This window comes from Muscardinus avellanarius (assembly GCF_963383645.1).
Source record: "Muscardinus avellanarius genome assembly, chromosome: 9".
NCBI classification, from domain to species: domain Eukaryota; kingdom Metazoa; phylum Chordata; class Mammalia; order Rodentia; family Gliridae; genus Muscardinus; species Muscardinus avellanarius.
In genome coordinates, this window is record NC_137795.1 from 47,814,203 (window position 1) to 47,830,679 (window position 16,477).

The following is a 16,477-nucleotide window of genomic DNA, read 5'->3' on the forward strand; positions in this document are numbered from 1 at the left end:
GCAAGATTTCACCTTACGATACTCAAAGTCTTTCTCAACCTAAACATATCCTCTACCTAATCTGACTCCTTTACTAATCACCCCAGCTCCTCCCACATCACCCACCCTCAACACTGGAAAGGCTCTGCTGACTAGCCGATACCCCAACTCCTAATATTAAGATTTGACTAAGCATAATACTCACGAACGATGGGTAGAAACCAGAAAAACAGGACAGAGAACGCTACAAATATGAGAACCAGGAATTACGAAGAGACAGCAGAAATCACGAATACTGACCTACTAGAAATGCAAGAAGGGGAGTTCAGAATCTTGTTGTTCAATATGATGAAAGGATTCAAAACAAGTATAGAGGAGGTTAAAGGTGAATTAGAAACACTAAAAAAGAATCAGAAAGAGGTCTGGAATGAAATGAAAGAGGCAATAAGTGAAATGAAGACAGCAATTGAAAGAAACTCTGGAAGATTAGATGAAATGGAAAACAGAATATCAATATTAGAAGACAGTACATCCCAAACCGAAAACACAGTCAGCGATATACAGAAATCTTTACAGCAACAAAACCTAAACATCCAGCAATTATGGGATAATATGAAGTGCCCTAATCTACGGATAATAGGCATTGAGGAAGGGATAGAGGTACAGACCAAGGGCATCTGTAATATCTTCAAGGAAATAATCTCAGAGAATTTTCCAAATTTGGAAAGAGACTTCGATCTTCAAGTCCAGGAGGCATACAGAACTCCACTGAGACAGGACCAAAGAAAGACCACTCCACGCCACATAATAACCAAAATGACCAATATAGAGGCCAAGGAAGGAATCTTAAAAGCAGCGAGAACAAAAGGACGGGTGACATATAGAGGCAAAACAATAAGAATCACCCCAGACTATACAACCCAGGTCATGAATGCTAGGAGAGACTGGTATGATGTGATTCAGACCCTGGAAGAAAATAACTTCCAACCAAGGCTCATCTACCCAGCAAAACTACTATTCAAGATCAATGGTGAATCCAAAGTCTTTCACGATAAACAGAATCTCAAAAAATTCATGAATTCAAAGCCAACACTAGAGAAAATTCTTAAAGAAATAAACCATAAGGAAGAAAAAAGAAGCAGACTTCAGAATCAGAGAAGAGAGGAAGTTAATAAGGGGGCCACTTAAGTAAAGAAGAAAGATCACACCACCCAAGAGTAGACAGAACACAAAATGGCAGAAAACAAAAATCATATATCAATAATATCTCTTAATGTCAAAGGACTTAACTCACCAATCAAAAGACATAGATTGGCAATGTGGATTAGGAAACATAATCCAAATATATGCTGTCTGCAAGAAACACACCTCACAGCCAAAGACATTCACAGGCTGAAGGTGAAAGGATGGAAAAAGATATACCATGCCACCAGTGACCAAAAAAGAGCAGGGGTAGCAACCCTAATATCCGACAAAACAGACTTTAAACTAAAACACATCAAAAGAGACAAATCAGGGCACCTCCTTTTACTAAAAGGAACACTATACCAAGAAGATATAATGATAGTAAATATTTATGCCCCAAATATGGGTGCAACCACATTTGTAAAACAAACCCTTCTGGACATAAGATCCCAAGTAGACCCAAATACAATAATTCTGGGAGACTTTAATACGCCTCTCACACCACTGGATCGATCTTCAAGGCAAAAGATGAGTAAAGACGTTTTAGAACTAAGGGAAACCATAAACCAAATGGACCTAATAGACATTTTCAGAGTATTTCAACCAGGAACTACAGAATACACTTTCTTCTCAGCAGCCCATGGAACCTTCTCCAAAATTGATCACATCCTGGGACACAAAGAAAATACCAGCAAATTCAAAAAATGTAATATAATTCCTTGCATCTTTTCAGACCACAACGGAATAAAAGTAGAAATCAACAACAGGAAACTCGAAAGAAAGTATTCAAATTCATGGAGAATGAATGATACACTATTGAATGACGAATGGGTAAGAGCAGAAATTAGGGAAGAAATAAAGAAATTTATGGAAACAAACGAAAACAGAGACACAACCTATCAAAACCTATGGGACACCATGAAGGCAGTACTAAGAGGAAAGTTTATTGCATTGAGTGCCCACATAAAAAGGACGGAGAACCACCAAGTAAAGAACCTAATGACACAGCTCAAGGATCTAGAAATTCTGCAACAGTCTATTCCCAAAGCCAGCAGAAGGCAAGAAATCATCAAAATTAGAGCAGAAATAAATGAATAAATGAAATAGAGAACAAAAAAACAATTCAGAGAATCAATAAAACAAAAAGTTGGTTCTTTGAAAAGATTAATAGAATTGATAAACCCCTGGCCAACCTAACCAAAAGAAAAAGAGAATCAACTCAAATTATCAAAATTAGAAATGAAAAAGGAGATATCACCACAGATAGTGAAGAAATTCAAAATATTATTAGAAACTACTTTAAAAATTTATACTCCAATAGACTTGAAAACCTGGAAGAAATTGATAGATTTCTAAGCACAGTTAACCTTCCTACACTTAGCCAAGAGGACATAGCAAGCCTAAACCAACCAATAATAACCAAAGAAATAGAAATGGCAATAAAAATTCTTCCACCAAAGAAAAGCCCAGGCCCAGATGGGTTCCCAGCTGAATTCTACAAAACCTTCAGTGAACAACTAATACCAATACTGCATAACATGTTCCGGGAAATTGAAAGAGATGGAACTCTTCCAAATTCCTTCTATGAGGCCAGTATCACATTAATCCCCAAACCAAATAAAGATACCTCAAGAAAGGAAAACTACAGACCAATATCCTTAATGAACATAGACGCAAAAATTCTAAACAAAATACTAGCTATACGCATTCAAAACTATATCAAGAAAATAATACATCATGACCAAGTCGGTTTCATCCCAGAAAAACAAGGCTGGTTCAACATACGCAAATCAATACATGTTATTCACCACATAAATAGAACCAAGAACAAAAACCACATCATCATAGCAATAGATGCTGAAAAAGCATTCGACAAAATCCAACACCCATTTATGTTAAAAACACTGCAAAAAATTGGGATAGAAGGAAAGTACTTCAACATCATTAAGGCAATATACTGCAAACCCAAAGCCAACATTATATTGAATGGGGAAAAACTGCAAGAATTTCCGCTACAGTCAGGAACAAGACAAGGATGCCCACTATCACCACTCCTTTTCAATATAGTCCTTGAGACTCTTGCTGCAGCAATCAGACAAGAGAAGGAAATCAAAGGAATTCACATAGGAAGAGAGGAATTAAAATTATCCTTATTCGCAGATGACATGATCCTTTATCTGGAAGACCCAAAGAACTCAACCAAAAGACTTCTGGACCTGATTGACAAATTCAGCAAAGTCGCAGGTTACAAAATCAACCTAAAGAAATCAGTGGCTTTTCTTTATGCCAACAACGAATCCACAATGAAAGAAATAAAAACAACAATTCCATTCACTATAACCTCAAAACCAATAAAATACCTAGGAATAAACCTAACCCAAGATGTAAAAGACCTCTACAACAAAAACTATAAAACATTAAAGAAAGAAATTGAAGAAGACCTTGGAAGATGGAAAGATCTCCCGTGCTCATGGATAGGCAGAATAAATATCATCAAAATGGCCATTCTGCCAAAACTGATCTATAGGTTCAATGCAATTCCCATTAAAATACCAGTGACATTCTTCAGAGACCTAGAAAAATCAATCATGAATTTCATATGGAGAATGAAAAGACCTAGAATAGCCAAAGCAATTCTCAATAACAAGAAACACGCAGGAGGCATTACAATCCCAGACTTCAAACTATACTATAGAGCAATAGTAGTAAAAACAGCATGGTACTGGCACAAAAACAGATATACTGACCAGTGGATTAGAATAGAAGATACAGAAACAAACCCACACATCTTTAGTCAATTAATCTTTGACAAAGGGGCCAAACACATACGCTGGAGAAAAGACAGCCTTTTCAACAAGTGGTGCTGGGAGAACTGGCTAACCATTTGTAAAAAGATGAATCTAAACCCCTATATCTCACCAAACACAGGAATCAACTCAAGATGGATCAAAGACTTAGAAATTAGACCTGAGACTGTGAAGCTAGTAGAGGAAAGCATAGGTTCAACACTACAACATATTGGCACAGGCAGTAACTTTCTCAACAAAACCTCCAAAGCTCAGGAAATTAAAGCAAGAATAAACAAGTGGGATAACATCAAACTAAAAAGTTTCTTCTCATCAAAGGAAACTATCAATAACCTAAAGAGGAAGCCTACAGAATGGGAAAGGATCTTTACCAGCCACCATTCTGATAGGGGGCTAATATCCAGAGTATACAAAGAGCTCAAAAGACTCTACACTAGCAAAACAAACAACCCAATCAAGAAATGGGCAAATGAACTAAATAGACACTTCACAAAAGAAGAGACACAAAGGGCTAATAGATACATGAAAAGATGTTCTTCATCACTGGCCATCAGGGAGATGCAAATCAAAACTACACTGAGATTCCATCTAACCCCAGTCAGAGTAGCAAGCATAAAGAAATCAAATAACAACAAATGCTGGCGAGGATGTGGGGAAAGAGGAACTCTTTTACACTGTTGGTGGGAATGCAAACTAGTTCAACCACTATGGAGATCTGTGTGGAGATTCCTAAGAAAGGTGGGAATAGATCAACCATATGATCCAGCTATACCACTCCTGGGTATCTTTCCAAAGGAGTTGAATTCAGAGAACTACAGCAACATATGCATACCTATGTTCATAGCAGCACAATTTGTAATAGCCAAAATATGGAACCAACCCAGATCACCATCAACAGATGAATGGATAGCAAAACTATGGGAAATACACACAATGGAATTCTATTCAGCCATAAAGAAGAACAAAATTATATCATTTGAAAGAAGATGGAAAGCCCTGGAGAACATTATGTTAAGTGAGATCAGCCAAGCACAGAAGAAGAAGATACATATGTTTCCTCTAATATGCCCAAACTAGGAAACACAAAGAATACCAGAGGGACTCCAGATATTGAAGGGGAAATACTAGCTAAGTTTGGATGGTAAGATAGGAGAGGAGGAAGGCCGGTCTCGATTAATAAGGGTCTACACTTGAACATGTGTAAAATTATGAATAAGACATGGTTAACCTGGACAACCATTGGTGTGTGTGTGGGGGGAAATGTGGGCGGGGGGGGAGGGCACCAAATATAGTGTAAATGTATACTATTTATGTTCAATAAAAAAATTGTTATATAAAAAAAATAAATAAATAAATTGGTCTACCAGAACAGTAAAAAAAAAAAAAAAAAAAAAAGAGTAAAGGGAGATAGATGGTCTTGGATGGACTCAGACCTAATGGCCCCAATGATGGTCTGAGCTTTCCAGAAACCAGACTAGGGGCAAACAGATTGTTAACCAGGAACCTCTTCTCTTCTTTGTATATCCTCTCCTCTCCCCTAAAAGTATGCATTCTCGAGATTTCAACCATATCCTAAGCTGTTGTGTCCGTCCCATAAAGTTCTGAAAGTTCAGCTAATCGTCCCCAATTGTCAGCACAATCAGAGAGCAGTCAATATCCAAGTCTTCTGATTCTTTGAAGTTGTATTGTCTTCCATGGTGACCACTAGTCTTAGATGACATCTGAGCTTATACCTGAAGTATAACTAGTCTGAATTCAAATATACTGAGTACAAAATGTACCCTTTAATTTGAAGGCATAGTATGAAAGCAGAATATCAACTATGTCATTAATAATTTATATTAATTATATGTGAAACACAATTTTAATATATTGGGTTAACTGAAACATTATTAGCATTAATTTATGTTTCCTTTATTTTAATACAAATTTTTATTGAATATAAATGGTATACATTTAAACTGTACTTGGTGCCCTCTCCCCCCCCACCCCTGTTTTCCCTCCCCCCTCCCACCAATGATTGTCCAGGGTAACCATGCCATATTCATACTTTTACACATATTCAGATGTAGACCCTCATTAATCAAGATCAGCCTTCCTCCTCTCCTATCTTTCCATTCAAACTTTGCTGATATTTCCCCTCCATTATCTGGAGTCCCGCTGGTATCCTCTGTGTTTCCTAGTTTGGGCATATTAGAGGAAACATATGTAGCTTCTCCTGTGCTTGACTGATCTCACTTAACATAATGCTCTCCAGGACTTTCCATCTTCTTGCAAATGACATGATTTTGTTCTTTATAGCTGAGTAAAGTTCCATTGTGTGTATTGTTTCCTTTATTTTATTTTATTTATTTATTTTTTTTGGGGGTGAGACTGGGGTTCCTGGAAGTCCTTCTGCCTCCAGGCTACACTCCCAGACCTATTTTTACAGTTTTATTTGGAAACAGGGTCTCCTAAGCCAGCGCGCGCGGCTGGCTTCGATCCTGCGCGATCCTCCTGTCTCTGCCTCCCAAGCGCGGGGATTACAAGCGTGCGCCACCACGCCCGGCAGTTTCCCTTATTTTTAATGTGCCACTAAAATGTTGAAAATTATATATGTGGCTCACATTAATTTTTTATAAGGGGTCTCCTCTTTTTTTTCATTCCCACCTTATTTCAAGGCAGCATTCTTAATCCTACTTGGATTGTATCAACAGCCCTCAGTTTTTTATACTTCCAGTCCATTATTTGCTTATTTCAAGGCAGCAGTCTTTTTGTGTGTGTGTGGTATTGGGGTTCCTGGGAACCCTTCTACCTCCGGGCTACACTCCCAGACACACATTTTTTTATATTTTTATTTGGAAACAGGGTCTCTTAAGCCAGCGTGGCTGGCTTCAAACCTGCGCAATCCTCCTGTCTCTGCCTCCCAAGTGCAGGGATTACAAGCGTGCGCCACCATGCCCGGCTTGAAGGCAGCATTCTTAATCCTACTTGGATTGTATCAACAGCCCTCAGTTTTTTATACTTCCAGTCCATTATTTGGTCAAATAATTTTCCTCAAAGTTGTATTTGTATCATGACTTTGTAAAACAGAATCACAGGAGTTTGAAACTAGTTCTGTTAATTCTCTAGGTGTGTAACCTTGAACAGTAAGATCTCTAAATTTCAGCTTTAGCACCGTCTAAGTATGGCTAATTATAGGGAGACCGGCTTGTATGAATTGAGGGATTCCTTGCTGAGCTTCTAGGACAGTACCTATCAGGTGGTAAATGGTACAGGAAGCCCTCTATTTTCTAGCCCCATTCTTTGCCATCCTTCTGGATGTACCAGTATGGTTCCAGACATACAGACCCACTGAGCTTGTTTCTTATTATTTCTGCTTTATCTGTGTTGCTACACACTCACCTTTTATTCTTGGTCCAGGAACTCCTATTTCCCTTTCAAGACCAGTTCTGGGCCACCTCCTTTGGAAGCTTTCTCTGACGTTTTAGTCTAGGAGAAGTACCACAATTACTGTGTATTCCTGTAATAAGGAGTGAGGGATGATGGGAAATGTCATGAGTGTGGGGGTTAACAAGCCCTGGGTCTTTAGCTTCATACCTCTGTGACCTTGAACAAAGTTTCTCCCCTCTGAAGTTGAATTTTTATTAGTAAAATGAGGACATTGATAACCTGTCTTCTGTTAGACAGAGGTTGAAAGCTTTAAATGAACTTTAAGATATTTAACACATAATAGAATACCACAAATAGCTATTGTCACATGGACACCCTCTATTGTAACTGTTTGTTTATTTCTCTCCTAGTCCCTCTAGAATGTGAACTCCTGGGGTGGGGGTGGGAAATGACAGTATATTGCCTGTAAAGTCCTCAATATAAATCTGTTAAATATAAGAATGAATTATTAAGCGATGAATTAATAAATAACACCACTGGCAGTTAAGAGAGGGTTGGATTTGACAGACCTAGAGGGATGGGCATTCAAGGTAAATTAAAATAAATTATGTTGACAAACCCAGTCAGACTGTGAGAAACTCAAGCAAAGGACATTTAAAAGACTTTGGCAGGTAGCTGACACACTCGCACCCTCAATTCTTAGTGAAGTCGTTGCTTCTCCAATTAGCAACCCAGTAGATAATATCTGGTAAGGGAAAATTGTTAAGTTTCCCAAATATGGTACCAATGTCCTTTTAAATTTTATTATAAATTTCTAGAGATACAAAATAGCGCAATGATGAAAAGAAAGATCTAGAGGGGTTTATAAACCAAATGGAGAGAAAGGCTGTAACTGATTTTCTTTTGCATTTATTTGTTTGTTTGTTTTGTGGTACTGGGGTTCCTGGGAGCCCTTCTACTTCTGAGCTACACTCCCAGACCTATTTTTTATATTTTTATTTGGAAACAGGGTCCCAGCGCAGCTGGCTTCGAACCTGCGGAATCCTCCTGTCTCTGCCTCCCAGGCGCGGGGATTACAAGCGTGCGCCACCACGCCCAGCTGCATTTATGTTTTAAATCCCTGCTATAGTCTACAAAGTAGACTAAACAATTGTTTAAAGGTGGTCCTGATGTAGATGACCTACAGTCTGGAACTCAAGGACCAGTGAATAAACAATAGGTGTATGGTATGTCCGAAGAATCACCTCTACTTTATAGACATCCAGGTTCACCTGGACCTTACTTAATCAAAACTACTGGAGGGGATACCTATAATACCTATAATGTGTATTTTGTAGAGAGATTATTTGTGATATGTGTTTTATTTGGGACTTCTGATGAATATAAAAGATAGAATGATTGCTGTAGAAATTCAAACAGCAGGCCTCAAGGCATCACCACACAGTGATGCCCTGAGGTAAAATATCCTTGGAGTCTGATGGCAGATAATCATTCTGGCGGTTTGAGCAGTTTTTTGATTTTCTCTGTTAAAGTTGATATTTTTCTCAGTGTACTTCACAGTGACTTTGAAACCAAAAAATCCTCACCTATCACAAAAGTAAGATGGCCACTATAGTTTTGTGCTACTTCTCTATTCTTTTATCACAATCATTTTAAAGAATTAGAAAACTAGCCGGGCATGGTGGCGCACGCTTGAGAGGCAGAGACAGGAGGATCGCGCAGGTTCGAAGCCAGCCGCGCTGGCTTAAGAGACCCTGTTTCCAAATAAAAAGTATAAAATAGGTCTGGGAGTGTAGCCCGGAGGTAGAAGGGTTTCCAGGAACCCCAGTACCACCACTCAAAAAAAAAAAAAAAAAAGAATTAGAAAACTAGTAGTATGAAGTTCATACAAGAGTTTTTCCATGTGGTCATGATGGGGTCAAATATATCAGTTCTGGAGTAGATGAAAGTGGGGAAATCTATGAGAGATTAAAATTTTGTTAATATAATTATTATGGCTAACACATCATTCTTATGTGCCAGGCACTATTATAATGTCTTGAGACTTCGGGTCTTAATACTAGTTCTGTTAATGAAGTTGTCGTATATTCATTTATTCACTCAAAGTCTGTTTACCATAAGTGTATGTTCCATAAATGAAGAACAAGAGACAGGTGTGTTTCCTTTCCAAAGCTACCATGGCGTCCCTTCTGATGGCAAGGACATTTTATTAGAGTCTTACTTCAAAGTCATCAAGAGATCTCAATCTCCTCCTAAAATTTGTGATGCTATAAGATACTTTTTAAACTCCATAGTAGATATGCTTTTCTGCTTCTTCTTTAAAAACTAAACGTCCTTAACATTCTTGATCTTGTCTATCTTTTAAGCCGAAAAGATTAAAATAATGCTGGTCATTTACTTGATATGGTAAAATGTATATAAAGTACTCACACTTATTTGCCAAGTTTGTACTTATTGTGCTTCTGCTTCTTGGCTTTCTGAGCTACCTTATTTCTTTTCACACTGTCGTCATTCTACATAGATGCAAGTTCAGACTCCCTCTCTCTGAAATTAGCAAACAGCTGAAAGGGATAACACAGTGATCTCTAAAGCAAAGGGCATAGTGCCCTTTCCACAGAGTTTGGCACCTGGAATGTGAAAGTCTTTGAAAATGTTCTTTCTGCATGAAATACAGCTCTCATGTGGTTTGAGGACCTGACAGGGGAAACATAGATCTTTCTTTTCTACATGTTATGTGTGTAATGATTGTAGGTGGAAATGTCACAAAATGGCATTAAACACATTGCCGCAAATACATAAAGTAGAACCAATACATATTTTGACTATGCAGAACATCAGTTTTTACTAGATAGACAGGAATAAACATATTTTTGAGATCCTGTTTTAGGTACATTGCAATTATACATCTTCATGAGGTTCACAGTGATAGAAACACATGCACACAGCAGGCAGTGTGCTTCCCTCTGGATCTCACCCCAGTTCCTCCTCCTACTTGTAAATAATATTGAAATTGGTACTGATGATATCATATATGAACATAACTACTTCCTTCATCAAGCTTCCTGATTTATTACTCATTAACCACTTAACTTTACAGTAATAGAATAGCTAAATTATTTGCAAGGTTTATATACTCAGTATTCAAATGTGATTAGATTAGAATTTGTATATTTCACAGTAATATGTAGATTAAATATAACATCTGGATCTATTTATTTATTTATTTATTTTTTGGTGGTACTGGGGTTCCTGGAAGCCCTTCTACCTCTGGGCTACACTCCCAGACCTTTTTTATTTTGGGAAATAGGGTCTCTTAAGCCAGCACAGCTGGCTTCGAACCTGTGCGATCCTCCTGTCTCCGCCTCCCAAGCGCAGGGATTACAAGCGTGCGCCACCACGCCCGGCAGAATCCATCATTTTTAGCATAGTGGGATGTATACATGCAAAGTTATTTGAGGACATTTATTTTAAATGTTTACACTGACCATATAAAAATGGTTTAAAATTTGTAAAACATCTTTTGATTTTAGAGACAGATTTTTAGTTCATTAGGTAAGTAGATGTTTATTTTTAATGCTTGTAAATATTTATCATTTACTCTCATTTAATCCTCACAAAAACAATATGCTATTGAGACCAGCATTGTTACTCTCATTTTACTAGCGAGGAAAGTGAAACTGGAGTATTTTTGTAACTTCCCACCACTTCAGGTAACTAAAAGAATTGGGATTTATGTTCAAGTCTTTCTGGTTCCAGGTCATCTGAACCTTGTCATGATACAAAACACCATTACCATCTGTGGAATGATTGCTTGGGCTGAATAACGGTAGCTAGTACATCTTTCCTTAGCTGAGCTCTAAACCACCTCGTGCTACTTCGTTCTCAGACTGGGAATGCATTCTGTGTTCCTGCAGGGTTGAATGTAACAACTGTGAGACTGGAGAACAGTGTGGTGTAATTATGCATGGCAACGCTGTCACCTTCTGTGAGCCATATGGTCCACGAGAGTTGGTAAGTATATGCTATTTATGTACAATTTTCCATTATAGTGTTTATCGAGCCTTTTGCCAACAAAAGGCTCTCTCATGCTCTTGCAGTTCAGATGAAATTTTGAATTATTATTTATATTATGAACCCTGTTATACATATCTCAAAATCGGGAGGAATGATTTTTATGGTCTTATTTTTCAAATCCAAAAATAAAGAATACAGTAATACAATGGGCAGCATCATTGGGTCTCATTAAACATGATGCATCATCGTCATTAAATGTTTTTAAAAATATAACTAGGATGATATATACTATATGTATAATATTTTATCAACAATTTATGGCTAAAATTGTCCTTATTTTCTCTCTGCTAGTAAAGGTTAGATGTTCTGTTTTATTACATTATTTTTAAACTTTGGCTTCTTAACATACATAACTTTGATAGATTTTTTTAAATGAGAGAGCACTTTGAATAAACCAGTTTTTTAAAAAAATCTGGTTAGAAAAAAAATCTGGTTAGGCCAAATTGCTAAAGAGTAAGCTACTTTTCCTTAATGTAGACTGATTAGCTGTTGTTGCCAAACATAATTTCCTGATTCCTATGTAAAATGGAACATGTGCATTCTAAATTAAAATAGTTCAACCACTGGCCATCATGTGGCTCATAAGCCTTTTGTTGTACTGGGTACTTTTTTCTGACATAAAGATTACATTCATTCCACATTCCTAAAAAAGGCTATAAAAGCAGTGGCTGTGCCCTGGTTATCCAGGTTATTTCTGGGCTCACTTCTGTGACCCCATGGCTCTTTTGGCACATGGTGCTCTGCCTTTCTGCTTTCTCAGGTTGAGTTTCAATGCTTGTTCTCTTTTTTTTCCTCCCATATCTTCCTTTTTCTGGGGCCTTTAGTAAAGGGTTTTATTTTTCCCCCATAGGTTGCACAGTGTGTTTAAAAATCATTAAATTTAAAAGTTGCCAAAAGACTGTCTTCCATAGTAAAGAGTAGAAGAGAGGGGCTAGATAGGCAATTAAAAGATGATTTAGTTATTAAAATGTGAAAGCCAATTCATTTTTTCAACATGGTTCTCTTTTATGCTGCTGGAATACCCCTTTCATGGCAATAGATACATTTAATTTATTAAATATATGAGCTTCAGAGCATTGATGAATTGAAGAGTTTGTAGTTGAAATTAGAACACAAACAGAATTAATTTAATGTAATTAAAATAATAGGTACTGTTAATTCAAGAATCACAAGGTGTTAGAATATTCTTGCAGTCAGTGTGACTCTGGTAGTGAAATTCTTCCTAAAAAATAGACTTGCTAGTACATTTTAAATAATGTACCATGACCAAATTAATTATCTATAAACTTTAAAATAAAATTGAAGTTTTATCATAGTTAATTGAGCTTAGGATAATTACCTTTAATGACAGAACTCATGTTTCCATAACATAGAAATTGAGATATCTAGTTTGTTTCATCTCATGAGTATTTAATCCTGATTGTCTGACTATCTCCCATTTTTCTTGGCATTACAGTTGATTTCCTAGTAGGCTAATATAACAAATGTGATATTGACCTTTCAGCTGAAAAGGAAAATATTCAAAATAATTTTCTTTATCTGAGAAATAAAAGTGCCCATTTTATATTCCCATCATAAGTATTTACCCAAGATGAATTTATACTATAAATTCAAATGAAATAGGATGAAGATAGACTGAGAAGGTTGACATGGCATCCACATTTTATACTAGCAACTTCAAATTTCCAATGGTTTTTATATTGTATTGGTAAACCAGAAACAAATACATATATCCAAGTTATATTTATAGAAAGCAACTGGATCAAATGAAAAGTGAGTGATTCAGTTTTCAACTAACATGTTTACTAAAATTCAAACATTTGCATAGTATTTTAAAACTGAATCCTGTCAAAACTGTTGTTCATGGGGACTGATTAAAGATAACCAACTGCCAGATAATCATGGCAGCATATACCTGTAATCCCTTGTGAGGCGGGGACAGGAGGTTCCTCTGAGCAATTTAGCAAGACCCTGTTTTAAAACTAAAAAAAAAAAAAAAAAAATCAAATAAACTAAAAGAAGCCAGTACTTGGGAGGCTGAGCAAGACAATCCAGGTTTCCGGCCAGCCTCAGCTACTTAATGAGATCCTGTTTCAAAATAAAGAACAACAACAAAAGGGGGACTGGGAATGTAGCTCAGCGGTAGAATGCCCCTTGGTTCAATCCCCAATACAATAAATAAAAAAATAAATAAATAAATAAATAAAATTAGAAAGGGCTAGGGGTGTAGCTCTAAAGAAGAATGTCATGGGTTTCAACTTCCAGTTTTTTAAAAAAATAATACCAGCTTCCAAACATCACTTTTAAACAGTATGCCTTATTATTTTTTCATAAATCTTATTATTCTTATTAATGTTGTAAAGCAAAGAACTACAGACAAAGAACCTTAGTAGACTAAGCCTTCATCTTTTAAAAAGCCAAAAAATAGCAGCTGTGTTACAGAGTCCTCGGCCAGAGGCCTGGCTCCAGAGGGTCCCAGCAGATTAGTTCTGGCCACTTGTGCAAAAAGGACGCAAACAGCAGAGGTTAAGTGGTAGTGGAACAGGAAAGAAATTCAACCCATGAAGGGCAGAGGTCGAGTGACCTAGGAACTGCCTTCGAGGCGCTGACAATAGCCACAGGAGTCTATGAGGAAGAGTACAGGCACAGGGGAGCCTGTGAGCAAGCTGGCCATCTTGCTCCAGTTGGAACCAGGCCAATCTTTATCTCAAGTCTGGTCATGCTGACATTCAGGATGTCAGGGTCCTGCTGACATCAAGGTCTCCTTACCACATAGGGAGCAGTTTGGGTTCCAGGTCATGAGGTGTTTGCCTTCAGAGCTCTCCATTCCTGGAATTAGAGATAAACTGGGGAGAAGAAATGAGTCAAAGGAATAACTAGTCATAGAAGAAAAATGGAGGTCCTCTTTCAGAAGGCAAAGAGATACCCTGGTAATCTTTATTCTGTGAATTTAGATAAGCTGTCATTTCATGTCAGTCAAAGTCAAGGTCAGAGATGTCCTCTGCTATTCCAGGACTTTGGGTTTCCATGACTGCTGTGCTGTGGTGCCTATAGATAAATTCTGTCTAACTCTTTGAAGTCGCCAAAATTTAGATGGTGACACTGGACTTTATTCACTTGGTTGGTTTATGCAGGTAAAGAGGAATTAATTTACCCAGTCTTTTAAGAGAAAATGTGCTCTCAGAATCTACAGTGAAAAGAGTTATGATAGCCAGGTGATGCATACCTGTTATCATAGTACTTGGGAGGCTAAGACAGGAATATTATAGTTTTGAGGCCAGTGTGCAGTAACTTATCAAGATCCTATCTCAAAATAAAAGGGATAAGCCAAGCCGGGTGTGGTGGCGCACGCTTGTAAGCCCCACGCTTGGGAGGTGGAGACAGAAGAATCACACAGGTTCGAAGCCAGGTGCGCTGGCTTAGGAGACCCTGTTTCCAAATAAAAAATATAAAAAATAGGTGTCTGGGAGTGTAGCCCGGAGGTAGAAGGGTTTTCAGGAACCCCAGTACCACAAATAAATGAATAAATAAATAAATAAATAAATAAATAAATAAATAAATAAATAAATAAATAAATAGGTTTGGGGATATAGCTTAGACGTAAATTGCCCTGGGTCCAAGCCCCAGTATCACACAAAAGGAAGGAAGGAAGGGAGGGAAGGAGGGAGGGAGGGAGGAGAGAGAGGATAAATAAAGAAGAGTTATATAGTTATGTTACCTTTCCTTTTTTTTTTTTTTTTTTTTCCTGGTCCTGGGAATTGACCCCAGGGCTTTCTACCTCTGAGCTGAACCCCTAGCCCTTTTCATTTTCAGTTTTGAAACAGGATCTTGCTAAATTGCTGAAGCTAGACTCAGATCTACAATCCTCCTATCTCAGATTCCCAAATACTAACATTATAGGCATGTGCCACCATGCTCAACTGTTACCCTCTCTTTTGATGTTTATTTTTATTTGTTTGAGGGATTGAGAATTGAACCTAGGGCCTTATAGGTGCTAACCAAGCATTACCTCTGAGCTGAGCTACACCCCAGCTAAACCCTACTTTTTTAAAAAAAAAGAAGAAATTACTTACTGAATTAAACCAAATAAAAATTTTCAGGGAAGAAGTACAGAATGAGCAAGCTGAGCCCACAATGAATTCTTCAGATTTATTTAGTTGCCATGCTAATTTTTTATAGTCTGAAATTTCTTTGATTACTTAAGAGCACCGAGATTTGGTAGAAAAAAAAGTTTCCCATCAGACATTCATAATTGCTATATTATTTATCAAAAGGCTCTTTTGTTTTCAGAATGTCAGTGATAAAGGCTTAATAATTTTGCAGACTAAAATTACACATAGAAACTCAAGATTAATAAATAATTTATAATACCAAATTGTAACTATCTAGATGAATAGATTTTATAGGCAGTGCTTCTTGTAACTTTTGTCTCTTTGTCGTTCCTATTCTTTCTTATAGTTGACAAATTTACTAGTAAAGTGATTAGGTAAAGGTTAGGAAATGAGAATCAATCATTGCACCAGTCCTGAGCTTCCCTAGGGAAGAAAAAATACATAGAATCAATGAGTAATCAAAGCCTAGGGTCACTGCCAGTTAGGCCATGTAATTTGAAATTTGGCAATATTTCATGCAACTTGCAGTTCAATAGCAGAGGTCACAGTGGCAGACCAGATGATACAGGTGACACCAGCATCATTTATTGCACCACCAGGATTAGTATTGAAGATCCTCTTGTATATTTAATGCACTGATAGTAGCAATAACCATGGTGCTTTTAATTTATACAATGCCATTATTTTAAAGAACCTACATTCCGGTGTGTTTCATAATCCATCTGGGAATCTATTCAACTGCATAAAAAAATCATTCAGCTTATGGAAAACTAAAAGAAAATTTTCTGCCTGGTATTGTGACTCTTTGGATTTTAAGACCAAATTATCTAAGTGGAAACCTATGAGGACAGATAGTTAAACTTATTCTAAAAGCTCTGGAGTTTAAAAAAGAACACAGTTTTTTTTTTTTTTAAGCAATTTTATTGTACATTTTCCTCTGATAACTCT

General features: G+C 37.2%; 1 protein-coding gene across 1 annotated transcript in view; it reads left to right on the forward strand.

Annotated features, from left to right (window-relative positions):
* Window positions 1–16,477, forward strand: part of RELN (reelin) — a gene marked incomplete at both ends in the record, with an annotated part of 510,757 nt that overhangs the window by 230,828 nt on the left and 263,452 nt on the right. The window contains one exon of the mRNA XM_080701477.1: window positions 11,258–11,354. Within this exon, the coding sequence (XP_080557603.1) occupies window positions 11,258–11,354 (97 nt within the window). The remainder of the gene's footprint in view (window positions 1–11,257; window positions 11,355–16,477) is intronic.